The sequence below is a fragment of the Tachyglossus aculeatus genome, chromosome 16, assembly GCF_015852505.1.
Source record: "Tachyglossus aculeatus isolate mTacAcu1 chromosome 16, mTacAcu1.pri, whole genome shotgun sequence".
In the NCBI taxonomy this organism is placed as follows: Eukaryota; Metazoa; Chordata; class Mammalia; order Monotremata; family Tachyglossidae; genus Tachyglossus; species Tachyglossus aculeatus.
In genome coordinates, this window is record NC_052081.1 from 49,610,184 (window position 1) to 49,632,261 (window position 22,078).

The window sequence follows — 22,078 nt, forward strand, 5'->3', positions numbered from 1 at the left end:
GTGTATATGTGTGAGTATGTGTGTGGTGTGTGTGTGAGAGTGTATGGGTGTGAGTATGCGTGAGTGTGAGACAGTGTGCGTGTGTGTGAGTTTGTGTGCGTGTGTATATATGTGTGTGTGTGAGAGTGTGTGGGGGAAGAGAGGGGTGTGTGTGTGTGACAGTGTGTGGGGGGAAGGGGAGAGAGAGGGGTGTGTGAATGTGTGTATATATGTGTATGTGTGGCATGTGTGAGAGTGTATGGGTGTGAGTACGCGGGAGTGTGAGACAGTGTGTATGTGTGTGAGTAGGCGTGTGAGTGTGTATGCGTGTGTGACAGCGCGTGTGTGTGTATATATATATGTATGCGTGAGACGGCGTGTATATGTGTGAGTAGGCGTGTGAGTGTGTACATATGTGTGTGTGAGGCGTGACACTGTGTGGGGGGAGAGAGAGAGAGAGAGAAAGCGCGGACAAAAATTCGGTTCGGGAGGGAGGGGTGTGTGTGTGTCCGGCAGCCCGCCCCGCCCCGTTGGCCTCGCGTTGCACCGCCCACGGCCGGGGACGGAGCCAGGGCCCCTCCCCGCCCCTCGGGCCCCGCCGGCACAAACGTCTCCCGGGGGGCCTTGGCTCGGTGGGCCCCCCCCCAGCCCCCCGCCATGGGCCGCCGAGAGGAGCTGGTGCGGATCGCCAACAGGCTGGAGAAGATGGGGGCCGGGGCCAGCGCGGTGAGACCCACAGGGCCGGGGCAGGGGGACAAGGGGGGGGGGGACAACAAGGGGACAAGGGGGGGGGAGCGGGGCCCCGCCACCGCCCGCCCCAGGTTCCCCGACGGTTGGGCCGGGGCCCTCCCACCCCATCGTCGTCATGATAATGGTGCCATTTGTTAAGCGCTTACTATCTGCCAGTGCTGGCAGGGGGGCTACAAGGCGATCAGCTTGTCCCACGTGAGGCTCACAGTCTTCATCCCCATTTTACAGATGGGGGAACTGAGGCTCGGAGAGGTTAAGTGACTTGTCCAAGGTCACACAACAGACGTGTGGCCGAGCCGGGATTCGAACCCGTGACCTCTGACTCCAAAGCCCGCGCTCCTTCCACTGAGCCACGCTGCTTCTGGTGGTATTTGTTAAGCGCTTACTATGTGCAAAGCACTGTTCTAAGCGCTGGGGAGGGCTACAAGGTTGTCCCACGTGGGGGCTCCCGGTCTTCATCCCCATTTTACAGAGGAGGGAACTGTGGCACGGAGAAGTTAAATGACTTAATAATAATAATAATGGCATTTATTAAGCGCTTACTATGTGCAAAGCACTGTTCTAAGCGCTGGCGGGGGGGCTACAAGGCGATCAGGTTGTCCCACTTGGGGCTCCCGGTCTTCATCCCCATTTTACCGAGGAGGGAACTGTGGCACGGAGAAGTTAAGTGACTTAATAATAATAATGATGGCATTTATTAGGCGCTTACTATGTGCAAAGCACTGTTCTGAGCGCTGGCAGGGGGGCTACAAGGCGATCAGCTTGTCCCACGGGGGGCTCCCAGTCTTCATCCCCATTTTACAGATGGGGGAACTGAGGCTCGGAGAGGTTAAGTGACTTGCCCAAGGTCACACAACAGACGTGTGGCCGACCGAGCCGGGATTCGAACCCGTGACCTCTGACTCCCGCGCTCTTTCCGCTGAGCCACCCCGCTTCTCACGCTGCTTCTGGTGATATTTGTTAAGCGCTTACTATGTGCAAAGCACTGTTCTAAGCGCTGGCGGGAGGGCTGCAAGGCGATCAGGTTGTCCCACTTGGGGATCCCAGTCTTCATCCCCATTTTACCGAGGAGGGAACTGTGGCACAGAGAAGTTAAGTGACTTAATAATAATAATAATGGCATTTATTAAGCGCTTACTGTGTGCAAAGCACTGTTCTAAGCGCTGGGGAGGGCTGCAAGGCGATCAGGTTGTCCCACTTGGGGCTCCCAGTCTTCATCCCCATTTTACCGATGAGGGAACTTGGCACGGATAAGTTAAGTGACTTAATAATAATGGCATTTATTGAGCACTTACTATGTGCAAAGCACTGTTCTAAGCGCTGGCAGGGGGGCTACAAGGCGATCAGGTTGTCCCACTTGGGGTCTTCATCCCCATTTTACCGATGAGGGAACTGTGGCACAGAGAAGTTAAGTGACTTAATAATAATGGCATTTATTAAGCGCTTACTATGTGCAAAGCACTGTTCTAAGCGCTGGCGGGAGGGCTACAAGGCGATCAGGTTGTCCCACTTGGGGCTCCCAGTCTTCATCCCCATTTTACAGAGGAGGGAACTGAGGCCCTGAGAAGTGAAGTGGCAGCTGACAAGTGGCGGAGGTGGAATTCGAACCCATGACCTAGGACTCCAAAGCCCGGGCTCTTTCCACTGAGCCACGCCGCTTCCCCATCCCCACAGCCCTGATGCCCGGGGAGTGGGGGGTCCCTAGGGGTCCCGGAGGCAGCGGGTTGGCCATGTTTGACTTTCCCCTGATCGCGCCCTCCCGCCCTTATCCCCGAGCCAAGCAAATTTAGGGCAGAGGGGAAAGGACCGGGAGGAAGGAGAAGCTGGCCCAGAGAAGCAGCGTGCCTCAGTGGGAAGAGCCCAGGCTTGGGAGTCAGAGGTCATGGGTTCAAATCCCCCCACTCTGCCACTTGTCCGCTGGGTGACTTCAAGCAAGTCACTTCACTTCCCTGGGCCTCAGTTGCCTCATCTGTAAAATGACTATTAAGATTGTGAGCCCGACATGGGATAACCTTGTATCCTCCCCAACACTTAGAACAGTGCTTTGCACATAGTAAGCGCTTAACACCAAAATTATTATTATTATGGGTTCAAATCCCCCCGCTCTGCCGCCTGTCAGCTGGGTGACTTTGAGCAAGTCACTTCACTTCCCTGGGCCTCAGTTGCCTCATCTGTAAAATGACGATTAAGATTGGGAGCCCGACATGGGACAACCTTGTATCCTCCCCAGCGCTTAGAACAGTGCTTTGCACATAGTAAGCGCTTAACAAACACCAAAATTATTATTATTATGGGTTCAAATCCCCCGGCTCTGCCGCCTGTCAGCTGGGTGACTTTGGGCAAGTCACTTCACTTCCCTGGGCCTCAGTTGCCTCATCTGTAAAATGAGGATTAAGATTGTGAGCCCGACATGGGACAACCTTGTATCCTCCCCAGTGCTTAGAACAATGCTTTGCACATAGTAAGCGCTTAACAAACACCAAAATTATTATGGGTTCAAATCCCCCCGCTCTGCCGCCTGTCAGCTGGGTGACTTGAGCAAGTCACTTCACTTCCCTGGGCCTCAGTTGCCTCATCTGTAAAATGACGATTAAGATTGTGAGCCCGACATGGGACAACCTTGTATCCTCCCCAGCGCTTAGAACAGTGCTTTGCACATGGTAAGCGCTTAACAAACACCAAAATATTATTCTTGTTATTAGAAGTGGGGTTGGGGGGTGTCGTCCTGGTCATGGGTTCAAATCCCCCTGCTCTGCCGCCTGTCAGCTGGGTGACTTTGAGCAAGTCACTTCACTTCCCTGGGCCTCAGTTGCCTCATCTGTAAAATGAGGATTAAGATTGTGAGCCCGACATGGGACAACCTTGTATCCTCCCCAGCGCTTAGAACAGTGCTTTGCACATAGTAAGCGCTTAACAAACACCAAAATTATTATTATTGTTATTAGAAGTGGGGTTGGGGGGGGGGTGTCGTCCTGGTCATGGGTTCAAATCCCCCTGCTCTGCCGCCTGTCAGCTGGGTGACTTTGAGCAAGTCACTTCACTTCCCTGGGCCTCAGTTACCTCATCTGTAAACTGACGATTAAGATTGGGAGCCCGACATGGGACAACCTTGTATCCTCCCCAGCGCTTAGAGCAGTGCTTTGCACATAGTAAGCGCTTAACAAACACCAAAATTATTATTATTATTATTAGAAGGGGGGGTGAGGGGTGTCGTCCTGGTCCAGGCTGCTTGACCGCCGGCCACACCACCTCTCCCTGGTCGAGCCGGGCAGTCCGGGGGTGGTGGGCTGCGGGGTTCAGGGTGTGGGCTTACACTTCGTCCGGCCCCCAAACCGCTTCCACACGGCTGGATGCTGGGGACTGTCCCCTTTGACCCCCCTCCCCTTTGACCCCCCCGGGGTCCCCGGGTCCTGGGACGGGTGGGCACTGGGACCTCCGCCAGGGCCATCCCCGCGCCCAGACCGCTGCGGCTCCTCCGAACCCAGGCCCCAGCGGGCTCCGTCCAGCCCCTGCCCTTAGGGGTCCAACATGGGGCCCCGCGGAGGCGGCCAAAGCTGCCCAAGGTCACGTCTGCCCGCTGGCAGAGCCAAGCCGGGACTCCACCTCTAAGAGCACGGCCAGCCCGCTCGGCCTCCGCCCTCGCTCGAGCAGCTGGCACGGGCCTGCCGGCCATTAAACCACCACGTGGCAGGCAGGGAGGGGGATCCGGCTGCAAGAAGGCCAGAGGTGGCCGGGGTGCGTGCCCAAACCCACACCCGTTGCGCGCAACCTATCTGCTTACACTTGGAAGCCCGCATGTTAAGCTTTTACTACGGGCCAAGCACCGGGGTCGGTACAGAAGCGATCAGGTCCCGCACGGGACTCACGGTCCAAGTAGGAGGGAGAACAGGAATTGAATTCCCATTCTGCCGAGGAGGGAAACTGAGGCTCAGAGAAGTTAAGCGACTTGCCCAAGGTCACACAGCAGGCAAGTGGTTTTAGAACCCAGATCCTCCGAATCCCAGGCCCCACTGCTGCTCGTGCACTTCCGCGCTTCATGCTTCTAAGACCTCAGTTCTGGCTCCCTTTCTATTCTCCACCTGCACTCATTCTCTTGGAGAAATCATTCGCTCCCATGGCTTCAAACGTATCCTGTCTGTTCTACCTTCACAGTATGGCTAAAGTCCCTCCTTTCTTGCCGTCCAAACTGATCTGAGCACTTATCCTATCTCGCCTTGATTTAAGTAACAATCAATCTCCTTGCTGACCTCCCTGCCTCCTGTCTTTCCCCTCTCCAGACCTTACTTCACTCCACTCCCAGATCGTTTTTCTGCTAAACTGTTCAGTCCATGTTTCCCCACGACTCAAGAACCTCCGGGGGGCTGCCCATCCACCTTCTTGTCGAACAGAAACTCCTTACAATAATAATAATAATAATAATGATAGCATTTATTAAGCGCTTACTATGTGCAAAGCACTGTTCTAAGCGCTGGGGAGGTTACAAGGTGATCAGGTTGTCCCCCGGGGGGCTCACAGTCTTAATCCCCATTTTACAGATGAGGTAACTGAGACGCAGAGAAGCTGAGTGACTTGCCCAAAGTCACACAGCTGACAATTGGCCGAGCTGGGATTTGAACCATGACCTCTGACTCCAAAGCCCGGGCTCTTTCCACCGTGCCATGCTGCTTCTCGAGTCAGTGGATTTCTCAAGTAGATCTAAAGTCAGTGGACTGTGGTGACCAATAAAAAGGAAAACGTTGTTAAAATTGGTAAAAACTAAATGCTCAATTCCTGACAAGGTACATATGAGTTTGGTGAGGGGACAACTATTTCCTACACTCTGCTTGATTATACTGGTAAAAATGAAGGTGTTTGTGCATATTACCTAAGTAGTAGCAATCCTTTCTCAATTCGTTTCTCAGTGTACGTTTGAAATAAACTAGGAAATATAAACTACTCAGTCACTTCTCCCCCTCTTACCTTACCTCCCTAATTTTCTCCTGCAACCCAGCCTGAACACTTCCCTCCTCTAATGCCTACCTACTTACTGTATCTCGATCCCATCTATCTCGCCACCGACCCCTCGCCCACATCCTTCCTCAGTCTGGAACGCCCTCCCTCTTCATAACCGATCACTCTCCCTACCTTCAAAGTCTCGTTAATAATAGCACGTGTCCTCCAACAGGTCTTCCCCGACTCGGCTTCCCCCACTCCCTTCCGCTTGGCCTTTGCACTTGGATTTGCACCCTTTATTTTCCCTTTCTCAGCCCCACACACTTACAGACATATCCGTAATTTCTTCGTTTATATTAACGTCCGTCTTCCCCTGTAGGCTGTAAGCTCGTTGTGGGCAAGGAACCTGCCTACCAACTGTCGTATTTGTGCTCTCCCACGCTCTTATTAGTGCCCACAGTAAGCGCTCTGTAAATTTGATTGATTGAAGAGAATAAAGTCCAGTCAATCTGTGGTATTTACTGAACATCTGGTGTGTGCAGAGCGCTGTGCTAAGTACAGTGTCTCAATGGTAGATTCCATCCCTGGCCTTAAAGACACTCTAGCTGGAGAGACGGACATTAAAATAAATTACAGGTAATATAAAGATAAGTGTATGTGTTGGGGGGGTGGAGTGAGTACCTAGGGGGTACAGGCCCAAGCGCAGAGAGGACAGAGCCCGGTGGGAAAATAGGGTGTTATAATGAGAGATTATAACAGAGATTATAATGAGAGATTATAACCAGTCCTGCATGGAAAAAAAGGCGTCCTTCCCTGCTCCTCCCCTGCTGCTGCTCCCCCCTCTCCAAATCCTCTTTCTCCTCACCCTGTTTGTCCCTCTTCCCATTTCAAACCTTTCTTCCTCCCTTACGAGAATATCACCTCCAGGAAGCTTTCCCTGCCTAATCACTCATCTCTCTCCATCCTATATTCCCTCCTTTCTGCCTCATCTATGCTCTTAAATGCACTATGCAAAAGCACTGTGAAAAGAACACCGGCCTGAGAGTCGGAGGACCTGGGTTCTAATTCCGGGTCTGCCGTGTGGACGTGGGCAAGTCACTTCACTTCCGTGGGCCTCAGTTTCCTCATCTGTAACATGGGGATTAAGACTGTGAGCCCTATGTGGGAGAGGAACTGTGTCCAGCCCGATTATCTTGCATCTGTCCCAGTGCTTACTTAGTACAGTGTCGGGTACATAGTAAGCACTTAACAAATGCCATTTAAATCTGTATCTCCCTAAACATTTTATCCTCAACAATAGAGGAGCTGCATGGCCTGAAAATCAGAGGACCTGAGTTCTAATCTTTGGTCTCTTTTCGTCTCCTCGTCTAGACTGTAAGCTTGCTGTGGGCAGGGAACGTCCGCCAACTCTGTTATATTGTACTCTCCCAAGCAGTTGGTGCTGTGCACTGAGGGGTGGGGAGATACGGATTGAGCATTTTTTCAGAAAAGTGATCCAGGCAGCGGAGTGAAGTCAGGCCTGGAGTAGAGAGAGATAGGAAGCAGGGAAGTCAGTAAGGAGGAAGATGCACTAATAATAATAATAATAATAATAATAATAATGGCATTTATTAAGCGCTTACTATCTGCAAAGCACTGTTCTAGGCACTGGGGAGGTTACAAGGTGAGCAGGTTGTCCCACTTGGGGCTCACAGTCTTAGTCCCCATTTTACAGATGGGGTAACTGAGGCACAGAGAAGTTAAGTGACAGAGACTTCTGACAGAGAAGCTTTGACAGAGAAGCAGCGTGGCTCAGTGGAAAGAGCATGGGCTTTGGAGTCAGAGGTCATGGGTTCGAATCCCGACTCCGCCACATGTCTGCTGTGTGATCTTGGGCAAGTCACTTAACTTCTCTGGGCCTCAGTTCCCTCATCTGTAAAATGGGGATTAAGACTGTGAGCCCCACGTGGGACAACCTGATCACCCGGTATCCTCCCCAGCGCTTAGAACAGTGCTTTGCACATAGTAAGCACTTAATAAATGCCAATTATTATTATTATTATTATTATTATTATTATTATTATTATTATTAAGTGACTTGCCCAAAGCCATGCAGCTGACAATTGGCAGAGCGAGATTTGAACCCATGACCTCTGACTCCAAAGCCCAGGCTCTTTCCACTGAGCCACGCTGCTGCTCAGCAGCCACTGAGCCACTAATCGAAGCTGGGTAGGATAAGTGCCTGAATCAAGACGGGTGCAGTTTCGATGAAGAGGAGAAGGCAGATACCATTATTATTATTATTATTATTATTATTATTATTATTATTACTATCATTGTTATCATTAATTTTGTACATAGCCTGATATTCTGTTGCTTCCCATACCTACAATTTATTTTAGTGTCCTCTCCCCACTAGACTGTAAACTCACTGAGGGCAGGGAGGGTGTCCACATACTCTTGTACTCTCCCAAGTAATTAATCCAGTGCTCTGCACACATTAAGCACTCAATCAATGCCATTAATCGATTGATTCCCCTCTCTTCCCTCCCCTTCTTCCTCTTCCCTCCCCGTGCAGTCCGCAGCCCTCTCAGCCAGCCAGTAACTGGGGTAGATATAAGTTAATCAAGCCGGACCCAGTCCCTGCTCTACATAATAATAATAATAATAATAATAATAATAATAGTAATAATAATAATGGCATTTATTAAGCGCTTACTATGTGCAAAGCACTGTTCTAAGCGCTGGGAGGATACAAGGTGATGAGGTTGTTCATTCATTCATTCATTCAATCGTATTTATTGAGCGCTTACTGCATGCAGAGCACTGTACTAAGCGCTTGGGAAGGGCAAGTAGGCAACAGATAGGGACGGTTCCTACCCAACAAAGGGCTCACGGGCTAGAAGTGGGGGGGACAGACGACATTCATTCATTCAATCGTATTTATTGAGCACTTACTGTGTGCAGAGCACTCGTGGGGCTCACAGTCTTCATCCCCATTTTACAGATGAGGGAACCGAGGCCCAGAGAAGTTAAGTGACTTGCCCAAAGTCACACAGCTGACAGGTGGTGGAGCCGGCATTTGAACCCATGACCTCTGACTCCAAAGCCCGGGCTCTTTCCCACTGAGCGTCGCTTCTCTTCTCTTCTACATGGGGCTCCCAGTCTTAGTCCCCAGTTTACAGATGAGGCAACCGAGGCACAGAGAAGTGAAGCGACTCGCCCAAGGTCGCAGGCAGACATGTGGCAGGGCCGGGATTAGAACCCATGTCCCCTGACCCCCGGGCCCGGGCTCTTGCCACTAGACCACGCTGCTTCAGGCGGATGGAGGGCTGAGAGTTTTTGGAAGCAGGGGGTAGATGACACGGGTTCTGAGGGCAGGCGAGGACCAGGGATCAGTAGAGGGCTTAAGCGCTTAGCACAGCGTTCTGCACCTAGTAAGCACTCGATAAATATCGTGATCGATTGATTGATTGTCCCCGGCAGGAAGGGGCTCTGGAGCTGCTGAGGGAGCTGAGCAGCTGCACGATGACCATCCAGCTGCTGCAGGTGGGCACATCATCATCATCATCATCATCATCATCATCAATCGTATTTATTGAGCGCTTACTGTGTGCAGAGCACTGTACTAAGCGCTTGGGAAGTCCAAGTTGGCAACATATAGAGACTGTCCCTACCCAACAGTGGGCTCACAGGCTAGAAGTGGGGGGGACAGACAACATTCATTCATTCAATTGTATTTATTGAGCGTTCACTGTGTGCAGAGCACTGTACTAAGCGCTTGGGAAGTCCAAGTTGGCAACGTATAGAGACGGTCCCTAGCCAACAGTGGGCTCACAGGCTAGAAGTGGGGGGGACAGACAACATTCATTCATTCAGTTGTATTTATTGAGCGTTCACTGTGTGCAGAGCACTGTACTAAGCGCTTGGGAAGTCCAAGTTGGCAACGTATAGAGACGGTCCCTACCCAACAGTGGGCTCACAGGCTAGAAGTGGGGGGGACAGACAACATTCATTCATTCAATTGTATTTATTGAGCGCTTGCTGTGTGCAGAGCACTGTACTAAGCGCTTGGGATGTCCACGTTGGCAACATATAGAGACGGTCCCTACCCAACAGTGGGCTCACAGGCTAGAAGTGGGGGGGACAGACAACATTCATTCATTCAGTTGTATTTATTGAGCGCTTGCTGCGTGCAGAGCACTGTACTAAGCGCTTGGGAAGTCCAAGTTGGCAACATATAGAGACGGTCCTTACCCAACAGTGGGCTCACAGTCTAAAAGGGGGAGACGGCGGTTAGAAAGAACATCCTGGCCCCGAGGGCAGCAGGGGGCAAGGCGAGGCTCGTGGGATGAGAGGGATGGAGCTGGGGGTTGGCGAGGGGCACGGTGGGGCTGACGGGGGGCACGGCGGGGCGGGAGGAAGCCCAGGGCGGGCCGCAAAGGAGCACCACCCCACCCAGCCGGGCGGGCAGCTGCTGTACCTGGGGCACCACACGGGACGGGGCGGACCGGGGCCCCGGGCTCGGACTCAGCGCTCGGGGAAGGGGCTGAGGGCGCGGGCACTGCCTATCCCTCTGTGCCCCACGCAGACCACCAGGATCGGGGTGGCCGTCAATGCCATCCGGAAACGCTGCCCGGACCAGCAGGTGGTGGCCCTCGCTAAAGTCCTCATCAAGAACTGGAAACGGCTCCTGGGTGAGAGGCTGCCCCGGTGGGCCGTCGCCCGTCAGAGTCCCCGTCCGCGGGTGCTTGGACCTCCAAACCCAGGGACCCACGTCCTTGTGTACGCGCACGTGCCCGCCCACATGGGTGCATGCGCGCTCTCAACCCCCCCACCCCAACACACCCGCGCCCCATAGGCCCACATGTCTATTCATGAAGCAGCCTGGCTCGGTGGAAAGAGCCCGGGCTTTGGAGTCACAGGTCACGGGTTCAAATCCCGGCTCCGCCACTTGTCAGCTGGGTGACTTTGGGCAAGCCGCTTCACTCCCCTGGGCCTCAGTGACCTCATCTGTAAAATGGGGATTAAGACTGTGGGACAACCTGATCCCTTATAACCTCCCCAGCGCTTAGAACAGTGCTTTGCCAACTTGGACTTCCCAAGCGCCTAGTCCAGTGCTCTGCACACAGTAAGCGCTCAATAAATACGATTGATGATGATGATGCACATAGTAAGCGCTTAATAAATGCCATCATTATTATTATTTTTATGATGCACACCCAGCCACAGTCCTCTAACACCGTCTCTGGCTCTGGGTGAGGTTCTCCTCCAAGGCCCCTTGCTTCCTTCCCCCTCTTGGCCCCATTTTCCGACCCCCTCGCCCGGGCCTCCAGCCGAAAGACCCCCTGACTCCGAGCCTCGGGGGATGGGGTGGGCCAGTTGGTCCGCGGAGGGTTGGACCCCAGGACTTCCTGATGTTGGGGGGACCCCAGGGTGGCACAGGTGGTTGAGGAAGGGAGAGTGGGAAGTGGGGAAATAACGGCGGGAGCGCGCTTGTGGCTGCGGCCCGCCGCACCCGGGGCCGTCGGCTGGGCCGGGGCCGCGGTGGTCACTGACGGTCGGTCCGTTCGCCCAGATTCCCCAGGGGCCCCGCACCGGGACAAGGAAGCATCCAGGGAGAAGGAGAAGAAGGAGAAAGGCCATGCGGCTCCTTCGGGCCACAGACCGGGCGCAGCGACGGCCCTTCCCGCTGGGGATGGCAAGGGGCACTCCGGGGCCAGCCCCCGGCACAGGTGCGGCGGCCCGGGAATGGGGGGGCAGAGGTCACGACCCCAGCTGGCCTCCTCCCCCCATCCATCCATTCATTCATCCTATCGTATTTATTGAGCGCCTACTGTGTGCGCAGCGCTGTAGTAAATCCCAGATATAAATACATATGTGCCGTGGGGATGGGATGAAGAATGAATGAATGGAGCGAGTCAGGGCGATACAGAAGGGAGTGGGAGACGAGAGAAAGGCCTAGTCAGGGAAGGCTTCTTGGAGATGTGCCTTCAATAAGGCTTGGAAGTGGGGGGAGAGCGATTATCTATCTGATATAAGGAGGAAGGGCGTTCCAAGCCAGAGGTAGGATGTGGGCGAGGTTGGCGACGAGATAGAGGAGATCGAGATACAGTAAGAAGGTTAGCATTAGAGGAATGAAGTGTGCGCCCCCATCTTACCTCCTTCCCTTCCCCACAGCACCTGTATATATGTTTGTACAGATTTATTACTCTATTTATTTTACTTGTACATATCTATTCTATTTATTTTATTTTGTTAGTATGTTTGGTTTTGTTCTCTGTCTCCCCCTTTCAGACTGTGAGCCCACTGTTGGGTAGGGACTGTCTCGATATGTTGCCAACTTGGACTTCTCAAGGGCTTAGTACAGTGCTCTGCACACAGGAAGCGCTCAGTAAATACGATTGATTGATTGATTGATTGATTGGAAAGTACAGTGCAGCAACAGAGACAACCCCCGCCCAACAACGGGCCCACAGTCTAGAAGGGGGGAGACAGACATCAAAACAAACAGGCATCAATATGAATAGAATTAGAGGTATATGTATGTATATATATATGGAGACTATGAGCCCACTGTTGGGTAGGGACCGTCTCTGTATGTTGCCAACTTGTACTTCCCAAGTGCTTAGTACAGTGCTCTGCACACAGTAAGCGCTCAATAAATCATCATCATCATCATCAATCGTATTTATTGAGCGCTTACTGTGTGCAGAGCACTGTACTAAGCGCTTGGGAAGTACAAGTTGGCAACATATAGAGACAGTCCCTACCCAACAGTGGGCTCACAGTCTAAAAGGGGGAGACAGAGAACCTACAATTGATTGATATATATTTCCCCCTTCTAGACTGTGAGCCACTGTTGGGTAGGGACTGTTGGGCAGGGACCATCTCTATGTTCATTCATTCATTCAATCGTATTCGTTGAGCGCTTACTGTGTGCAGAGCACTGTACTAAGCACTTGGGAAGTCCAAGTTGGCAACATATAGAGACGGCCCCTACCCAACAGCGGGCTCACAGTCTAGAAGGGGGAGACAGACAACATTCATTCAGTCAGTCAGTCGGTCATATTTATTTGAATGCTTACTGTGTGCAGAGCACTGTACTAAGCGATTGAGAAGTCCAAGTTGGCAACATATAGAGACGGTCCCTACTCAACAGCGGGCTCACAGTCTAGAAGGGGGAGACAGAGAACAAAACAAAACATATTAACAAAATAAAATAAATAGAATAAATATGTCCAAATAAAATAAATAAATAAATAGAGTAATTAATACATACAAACATATATACATATATGCAGGTGCTGTGGGGAGGGGAAGGAGGTAAGGCGGGTGGGGGGGGATGGGGTTATTTTGTTAATACGTTTGGTTTTGTTCCCTCTCTCCCCCTTTTAGACTGTGAGCCCGCTGTTGGGTAGGGACCGTCTCTAGATGTTGCCAACTTGGACTTCCCAAGCGCTTAGTACAGTGCTCTGCACACAGTAAGCGCTCAATAAATACGATTAAATGTATATATATATATATGAAGGCTTTTCCCTTCAAAGCCCTACTGAGAGCTCACCTCCTCCAGGAGGCCTTCCCAGGCTGAGCCCCCTCCTTCCTCTCCCCACAGCACCTGTATATATGTTTGTACATATTTATTACTCTATTTATTTTATTTGTACATATTTATTCTATTTATTTTATTTTGTTAATATGTTTTGTTTTGTTGCCTGGCTCCCGCTTCTAGACTGTGAGCCCGCTGTTGGGTAGGGACCGTCTCTATATGTTGTCGACTTGTACTTCCCAAGCGCTTAAGTCCAGTGCTCTGCACACAGTAAGCGCTCAATAAATACGATTGAATGAATGAATGCATATGTATATATACATATATATGCAATGAATGAATGAATGTATCTATACACTTATATACACACATATACACATATATGTGTGTATATGCACACACATGTGTATATATATATGTATATATACATGTATATATACACACATATACAGATATATGTGTGTGTGTATATACATGTATATATACACACATATACAGATATATGTGTGTGTATATGTATGTATATGTATATATGTGTATATGTGTGCATGTGTGTATATATGTGTATCTGTGTATGTGTGTGTGTATATATATATGTATATATATATATAATATATATATACCTCTAATTCTATTCATATATATTTGAGGTATCTATATATATACATTAAAACAAGTAAAAAGGCATTTGGATAAATAGAATTATAGATATATACACAAGTGCTGTGGGGCTTGGGGGGGTAGAGCAAAGGGAGCTAGTCGGGGCAATGGGAAGGGGTAGCCGACAAAAAGGGGGGTTTAGTCTGGGAAGGCCTCCTGGAGGAGGTGAGCCTTCAGTAAGGCTCTGAAGGGGGGAAGTGTGATTGTCTGGTGGATTTGAGGAGGGAGGGCATTTCAGGCCGGAGGTAGGACGTGGGCCTGGGGTCATCGGCGGGACGGGGGAGAACGAGGCCCAGTGAGCAGGTTAGCGGCACCAGAGGAACGGAGTGTGCGGGCTGGGATGGAGAAGGAGAGAAGGGACGGGAGGTCGGAGGGGGCGAGGGGATGGACAGCTTTGAAGCCAATAGTGAGGAGTTTCTTCCCAGGAGAGAGTCTGCAGGCTCCTCTTCGCTGTCGACCCCGCCCTGCAGCGCCCCGTCCCCCCGGCGACCCCCGGGGGACAGGTATCCACGCGGGGGCGGGGAGGGGGCTGACATGGGGGAAGGGGCGGCGTGGGATCCGGGAAGCCCCGTGGCCCTGATGGCCAGTCTGCCGTGGGATCCTGGGCAAGTCCCTTCACTTCTCTGGGCCTCAGTGACCTCATCTGTAAAATGGGGCTTAAGACTGTGAGTTCACTCTGGGACGGGGACTGTCTCCAATCAATCAATCAATCAATCGTATTTATTGAGCGCTTACTGTGTGCAGAGCACAATCCAATTACCTTGTACCTACCCCAGCACTTAGTACAGTGCCCGGCACGTAGTGAGCGCTTAACAAATACCGCAGCGATTATTGTTCCGATTCCGGCGGGGACCGGGAGGCCGGAATTGGGGGACTTTCTGAAATGGGTCATCGGGTCTGAGGACCCTATAGTAAGCACCTTGCCCCCAGCCGACCCTGCCGGTGAGGGTCTCACCCCCCTGCCTCCCTCAGAGACAACGGCGGCAAAGCCAAGGCGGAGACCCCGCAGAGCCCCTCGCCTCCAACGTCACCCACCTGCCCCATGCCGTCCCCCTCGCTGGCCTCCGCCGGCTGCCTCCTGGCTCCCCGTTACCTCACGGGCGACTCCGTCAGGGACAAGTGTGTGGAGATGCTGGCGGCCGTCCTCAAGGTGGACGGTGAGAGGCCGCGGGCACGGGCGGGCAAAGGTGGGAGGGGACGGGCACTGGCTGGGTGCGGAGAAGGGCTGGACAGTGGGGGGACCGGGCTGCCGCTGTCTGCCCCCCACCCCTGGACTAAGATGCTGATGGTGGGCTCCACGGCGCAGGTGACTACAAGGAGTTTGGGGTCAACTGTGAGCAGCTGGCATCAGAGATTGAAGACCATATCCTTTGGCCGAGCGTTGGCCTGTCCACCCTCTCCGCTGATTCCCCATGGCGTTTTTGTCTGTTTTGTATGTGGTTTTTTTAATGGTATTTAAGCATTCCCTATGTGCCTGGCACTGTACTAAGTGCTGGGGTAGATGGAAGCTGATCAAGTCAGACCGAGTCCCTGTCCCACATGGGGCTCAGTCTTAATTCCCATTTTACAGAAGAGGGGAATGAGGCACAGAGAAGTGACTTGCCCGAGGTCACACTGCAGACAAGTGGCAGGGCCGGGATTAGAACCCAGGTCCTTCTGATTCCCAGGCCTGGGCTTAATCTACCATCTCTCCCCCTCGCCCCCCTCCATCCCCCCCATCTTACCTCCTTCCCTTCATCATCATCATCAATCGTATTTATTGAGCGCTTACTATGTGCAGAGCACTGTACTAAGCGCTTGGGAAGTACAAATTGGCAACACATACAGCACCTTCCCTACAGCACCTGTATATACGTATATATGTTTGTACATATTTATTACTCTATTTATTTATTTATTTATTTATTTTGCTTGTACGTGTCTATTCTATTTATTCTATTTTGTTAGTATGTTTGGTTTTGTTCTCTGTCTCCCCCTTTTAGACTGTGAGCCCACTGTTGGGTAGGGACTGTCTCTATATGTTGCCAACTTGGACTTCCCAAGCGCTTAGTACAGTGCTCTGCACACAGTAAGCGCTCAATAAATACAATTGATGATGATGATGATGATGATCTCCACATCCCCAAGATTCTCCTCCAAAATCTCCGTCTAGTGAGGGATCCACCTCCAGGGCCCATTGCCAAGGCACTCTGCAGAGCGGGGCTCTGTTGGGCATCAGAGGGGAGGGGGAGTGCGGTCGGGGAGGAGATGGCACAGCTTCGGCTTGGACCCCAGTAACGTTCCCGCCCCCCAACCCTGCCTCACCCCCGGTACCGTTCCTTGACGGCGCGGGCGATGCCAACATATCTACCAGGAGCTGAAGGGCACGGACATGAAGTACCGCAACCGCGTGCGCAGCCGCATCAGCAACCTCCGGGACCCGCGCAACCCGAGCCTGCGGCGCAGCGTGCTCTGCGGGGGCATCGCCGCCAGCCGCATTGCCAGGATGACGGCGGAGGTGGGGCCTGGCGCCGGGCACGGATCGGCAGGGATTTGGGGGGACGATGGTCCCTGGGGCAGCGCGAGGAAGCACGTGGGTCTGTCCCCATGGGAAGCTGGGGCCGGAAACGACAGCATGGTGAGGGGCTGGACGTCCGTGCCTCTGTGCCCACCCTCGGGCAGTCAGCTGGCCCCGTAGCCAGGGCTCAGCCGCCCCTTCCTGGCAGGAGATGGCCAGCGATGAGCTCAAGGAGCTGCGAAACGCCATGACCCTGGAGGCCATCCGCGAGCACCAGATGGCCAAGACGGGCGGCACCACCACTGACCTCTTCCAGTGCAGCAAGTGCAAGAAGAAGAACTGCACCTACAACCAGGTGGGTGGATGGGTGGGGCCGGTCGGGTTGACCCTTCCTGAGTCCCACGGCCCCTAATTGGGCTTTGTTTCCCCTCCGGGTCTTGGGCAGGTCCAGACCCGCAGCGCCGATGAACCCATGACGACCTTCGTCCTGTGCAACGAGTGTGGGAACCGCTGGAAGGTCCGGGCGTCCCCTCGTCCCCCCGTCCCCTCCGCCCCTTGCCCCCCGTCCCCTGGTCCCGCGCTCTCACGCTTCCGTCCCCTGCTTCCCCCAGCCCCGGTCCTGGACTCCCTCCCCGATTCCCCCGTCCCCCCCAGGGCCCCAGGAGGCCCAGAGCGGACATCCAGGGGACGCGGCCGCTCACTGACCAGCGCCTTTGGGCCTTTCAGTTCTGCTGATGGGATCCAGCAGGTGTCCGGCCGGCGGAGGAAACAGAGCCCAGGACACAGAGACCCCCTGATCTTCCCAGTGGAACGGGGGTGTGGGGATGGGGGGATGTGGTGGGGGATCACAATGGCTCCTTTGACCCTTGTTCTTAACAATTAAATGCTGGGCCGATGTGTGCCCGACAGAGAGGATGGGTGTGTGGTGTGTGTATGCGTGTGTATGTTCATGTGTGACCCCGAGAGGGTGTGAGGGGGGAATCCCGATGGCTCCTTTGACCTTTGTCCTTAACAGTTGAATTCTGGGCCAACGTGTGCCCAGCAGGGTTTGTCTTATTGTTTTTATGGGATTTGTTAAGTGCTTACTTTGTGCCAAGCACTGTTCTAAGCGATGGAGAAGCAGCAGGGTCAAGTGGTTAGAGCACAAGCCTGGGAGTCGGAAGGTCACGGGTTCTATTTCCAGCTTTGCCGCTTGTCTGTTGCGTGACCTTGGGCAAGTTGCTTCACTTCTCTGGGCCTCAGTTACCTCATCTGGAAAATGGGGATTGAGACTGTGAGCCCCACATGGGCACACATCCCAACTTGATTTGCTTGTATACTCCCCAGCGCTTAGTACAGTGCCTGGCACATAATCAGCACTTAACAAATACCATTATTATTATTATTATTACACAAGGTAATCAGATTGGACACAATCAATGTCATTCACTCATTCAGTTGTATTTATTGAGTCTTTACTGTGTGCAGAGCACTGTACTAAGCGCATGGTAGAGTACACTACCACAATAAACAGACACATTCCCCGACCCCAATGAGCTTGCAGTCTAGAGGGCTCATGGTCTTAATCCCCATTTTACAGATGAGGTAACAGGCACGGAGGAGTAAAGTGACTTGACCAAGGTCACAAAGCAGGCAAGTGGTGGAGCCTGGACTAGAACCCAGGTCCTCCAACTAGAATCCAGGTCCTCCTGATTCCCAGGCCCGGGATCTATCCACTAGGCCATGCTGCTTCTCAGGATGTGTGTTTGGAGCTGGGCCATGGTTTTGGGGGTTCATTCATTCATTCATTCATTCCATCGTATTTATTGAGCGCTTACTGTGTGCAGAGCACTGTACTAAGCGCTTGGGAAGTACAAGTCAGCAACATGTAGAGACGGTCCCTACCCAACAGTGGGCTTGCAGTCTAGAAGGGGGAGCCAGGCAACAGAACATATTAACAAAATAAAATAAATAGAATATGTACAAATAAAATAAATAGAGTAATAAATACGTACAAACATATATACAGGTGCTGTGGGGAGAGGAAGGAGGGGGCTCAGTCTTGGAAGGCCTCCTGGAGGAGGTGAGCTCTCAGTAGGGCTTTGAAGGGAAAAGCCTTCATATATATATATACATATATATTCATTCATTTAATCGTATTTATTGAGCGCTGTGTGCAGAGCACTGTACTAAGCACTTGGGAGGGGAGGTGTCTATGTGTGATCCTGTGAGAGCAGGGTGGAAGGCCACGGGTCGGTGGAGGGGGTGTGGAGCAAGGCTGAGGAACAAGGGGTGAAGGGGCTGCGGGCAATGAAGGTTGGGGGAAGAAAGGGCCAGGCCACGGGAGTCTGAGCTGCTCCCTCTTGGACGGCAGCGGAGAACTCATTCGCTCCCGTGGCTTCAACTACCACCTCCGTGCGGGTGATTCCCAAATCTCCATCTCCAGCCCTGATCTCTCTCCCTCTCTGCAGTCTTGCATTTCCCCCAGCCTTCAGGACATCTCTACTTGGATGTCCTGCCGTCACCTGAAACTTAACAAGTCCTAATCAGAACTCCTCGTCTTCCCACCCAAACCTTGTCCTTCCCATCACTGTAGACAGCACCACCACTCTTCCTGCCGCAAGAGCCCATAACCTTGGTGTTATCCTTGACTCCTCTCAGTCATTCAACGCACATATTCAATCTAACACTCTATCCTGTCAGTTCAACCTCCACAACATGGCTAAAATACGTCCTTTCCTCTCCGTCAAAACTGATACCAAGCTAATCCAAAGCACTTATCCTATCCTGCCTTGATTATTGTGTCAGACTCCTTGTTGACCTCCCGGCCTCCTGGCTCTCCCCACTCCATACTTCATTATGTTGCCCGGATCATTTTTCTACAGAAATATTCAGTCCATGTTTCCTCACTCCTCAAAATGTTCCATGTTGCCCACCCTCCTCCGCAACAAACAGAATCTCCTTACCATCCTTGCCCCCTTCTACTTCAATCAATCATATTTATTGAGCACTTACTGTGTGCAGAGCACTGTACTAAGCGCTTGGGAAGTGCAAGTCGGCAACATAACTCCTACTTCACCTCGCTACTCTCCTACTACAACCCAGCCTACACGCTTCGCTCCTCCAGGGCCAACCTTCTCTATACTTCGATCTCGTCTATCCCACTGTCAACCTCTCTCCCACCTCCTGCCTCTGACCCGGAACGCCCTCCCTTTCCATATCTGACAGATAATTTCTCTCCCCACCTTCAATGCCTATTGAAGGTACATCTCCTCCAAGAGGCCTTCCCTGATTAAGCCCTCAGTTCCTCTTTTTCCACTCCCTTGTGCTTTGCCCTGACTTGCTCCCTTTATTCACCACCCCTGCCCCAACCCCACAGCAACTTATAATAACAATAATAATTATTATGGTATTTCTTAAGCGCTTACTATATGCAAAGCACTGTTCTAAGCGCTGGGGAGGTTACAAGGTGATCAGGTTGTCCCGAGAGAGCTCACAGTTTTAATCCCCATTTTACAGATGAGGGAACTGAGGCACGGAGAAGTTACGTGATTTACCCAAAGTCACACAGCTGACAGTTGGCAGAGCTGGGATTTGAACCCATGACCTCTGACTCCAAAGCCCAGGCTCTTTACACTGAGCCATGCTGCTTCTCCTTATGTACATATCTGTAATTTATGTATATTAATGTCTGCCTCCCGCTCTACACTGTAAGCTCTTTGCGAGCAGGGAATATTGTCGTGTTCATTCATTCATTCATTCAATCAGTCGTATTTATTGAGCGCTTACTGTGTGCAGAGCACTGTACTAAGCGCTTGGGAAGTCCAAGTTGGCAACATAAGCAGCACGGTGTAGTGGAGAGAGCACAGGCTTGGGAGTCAGAAGGTCATGGATTCTAATTCCGGCTCTGCCGGTTATCTTCTGGGTGACCTTGGGCAAGTCACTTCACTTCTCTGCGCCTCAGTCGCCTCACCTGTCAAATGGAGATCGAGACTGGGAGCCCCGTGTCGGACAGGGTAGGGACCGTCTCTATATGTTGCCAACTTGGACTTCCCAAGCGCTTAGTACAGTGTTCTGCACACAGTAAGTGCTCAATAAATACGATTGATGATGATGATATGTTGCCAACTTGTACTTCCCAAGTGCTTAGTACAGTGCTCTGCACACAGTAAGCACTCAATAAATGCGATTGATTGATTGATTGATTGACAAGGACTGTGTCCAACTCGATTTGTTCATATGGACCCCAGTGCTTAGTACAGTACCTGGCACACGGTAAGTGCTTAACAAGCACCACAGTTATTACTAAGCGCTTACTAGGTGTCAAGCCCTGCTCTAAGCGCTGTGGTGGATACAAGCAAAACCCCGAGGAGGTGGTATTTTAGTGGTAAACAGTGAATTCCTGACTAAGGTATCATCTCCCCACCCTGTTCTCTCTCCCTTCTTTGTCACTTATGACTAAGCGCTCATCTTCCCACCTATTCTCCCTCCCTTCTGTGTCATCTATATGTGTATATGTATATGTATATCACCTGTATATATGTTTGTACATATTTATTACTCTATTTATTTATTTATTTTACTTGTACATATCTATTCTGTTTATTTTATTTTGTTAGTATGTTTGGTTTTGTTCTCCGTCTCCCCCTTTTAGACTGTGAGCCCAATGTCGGGTAGGGCCTGTCTCTAGATGTTGCCAACTTGTACTTCCCAAGCGCTTAGTACAGTGCTCTGCACATAGTAAGCGCTCAATAAATACGATTGATGATGACCTATGCGCTTCAAGTCGGCACCCCCTTAAGCCCTTAGATACTCGCCCCACTCCCACACAGCACTTATTCATTCATTCAATCAATCGTATTTATTATTCTATTTATTTTATTTTGTTAGTGTGCTTGGTTTTGTTCCCTGTCTCCCCCTTTTAGATTGTGAGCCCACTGTTGGGTAGGGGCCGTCTCTATATGTTGCCAACTTGGACTTCCCAAGCGCTTAGTACGGTGCTCTGCACACAGTAAGCGCTCAATAAATACGATTGACTGATTGATTGATTGATTGATTGGTTGGTTGGTTGATTGAAGGAGCAAAGTGAGGGGGAGGTGGGTGGGAAAAGATGGGAATGGCCGCCCAGGGTCCCCTCCCTTTCCTCAGGCTCCAGGGGACGAGGAGGACGAGCGCAGGAGGGGCCGCCGGCGCAAGGCCTGCCGGGAGTTGTAGTCCGCGGGGGGAGCAGAGAGCCTGCAGGGAGTTGTAGTCCGCGGGGGAGCAGAGAGCCTGCCGGGAGTTGTAGTCCGCCGGGGAGCAGAGAGCCTGCCGGGAGCTGTAGTCCGCACGCGGAGTTCCCCGTTCATTCATTCATTCATTCATTCATTCATTCATTCATTCATTCATTCATTCATTCATTCAATCGTATTATTGAGCGCTTACTGTGTGCAGAGCACTGTACTAAGCGCTTGGGAAGTCCAAGTCGGCAACATCTAGAGACGGCCCCTACCCAACAGCGGGCTCAGAGTCTAGAAGGGGGAGACAGACAACAAAACAAGACATATTAACAAAATAAAATGAATAGAATAAATATGTAGAAGTAATATAGAGTAATAAATACATACAGACATATATGCATATATATACAGGTGTTGTGGGGAGGGGAAGGAGGTAAGGCGGGGGGATGGGGAGGAGAGGGAGAGGAAGGAGGGGGCTCAGTCTGGGAAGGCCTCCTGGAGGAGGTGGGCTCTCAGTAGTCATTCATTCATTCA

At 51.8% G+C, this 22,078-nt stretch overlaps 1 protein-coding gene across 2 annotated transcripts; it reads left to right on the forward strand.

Moving 5' to 3' along the window:
• The first annotated feature begins 549 nt into the window (after nucleotides 1-549).
• Nucleotides 550-17,193, forward strand: TCEA3 (transcription elongation factor A3). Of its 2 annotated transcripts, XM_038757878.1 has the most exons (11): nucleotides 550-705; nucleotides 9,127-9,189; nucleotides 10,232-10,337; nucleotides 11,219-11,375; nucleotides 14,275-14,352; nucleotides 14,822-15,006; nucleotides 15,156-15,212; nucleotides 16,192-16,346; nucleotides 16,555-16,701; nucleotides 16,792-16,863; nucleotides 17,073-17,193. In XM_038757878.1, the coding sequence occupies exons 1-11, from the start codon at nucleotides 637-639 to the stop codon at nucleotides 17,079-17,081; spliced, it is 1,098 nt and encodes a 365-aa protein (XP_038613806.1). In that variant the 5' UTR covers nucleotides 550-636; the 3' UTR covers nucleotides 17,082-17,193. The 2 variants fall into 2 exon arrangements, with proteins under 2 accessions (XP_038613806.1, XP_038613807.1); XM_038757879.1 differs by lacking the exon at nucleotides 14,275-14,352 and having other exon boundaries at nucleotides 551-705; nucleotides 17,073-17,191.
• The last annotated feature ends 4,885 nt before the right edge of the window (nucleotides 17,194-22,078 follow it).

What these genes read in the sequence shown, in the direction of transcription:
- TCEA3 (XM_038757878.1), top strand. Translation starts at nt 637, where the DNA reads ATGGGCCGCCGAGAGGAGCTGGTGCGGATCGCCAACAGGCTGGAGAAG. An exon ending in GGCCGTCCTCAAGGTGGACG is followed by an intron (nt 15,007 to 15,155) that starts GTGAGAGGCCGC and finishes TCCACGGCGCAG; the next exon opens with GTGACTACAAGGAGTTTGGG. An exon ending in GGCATCAGAGATTGAAGACC is followed by an intron (nt 15,213 to 16,191) that starts ATATCCTTTGGC and finishes GGCGATGCCAAC; the next exon opens with ATATCTACCAGGAGCTGAAG.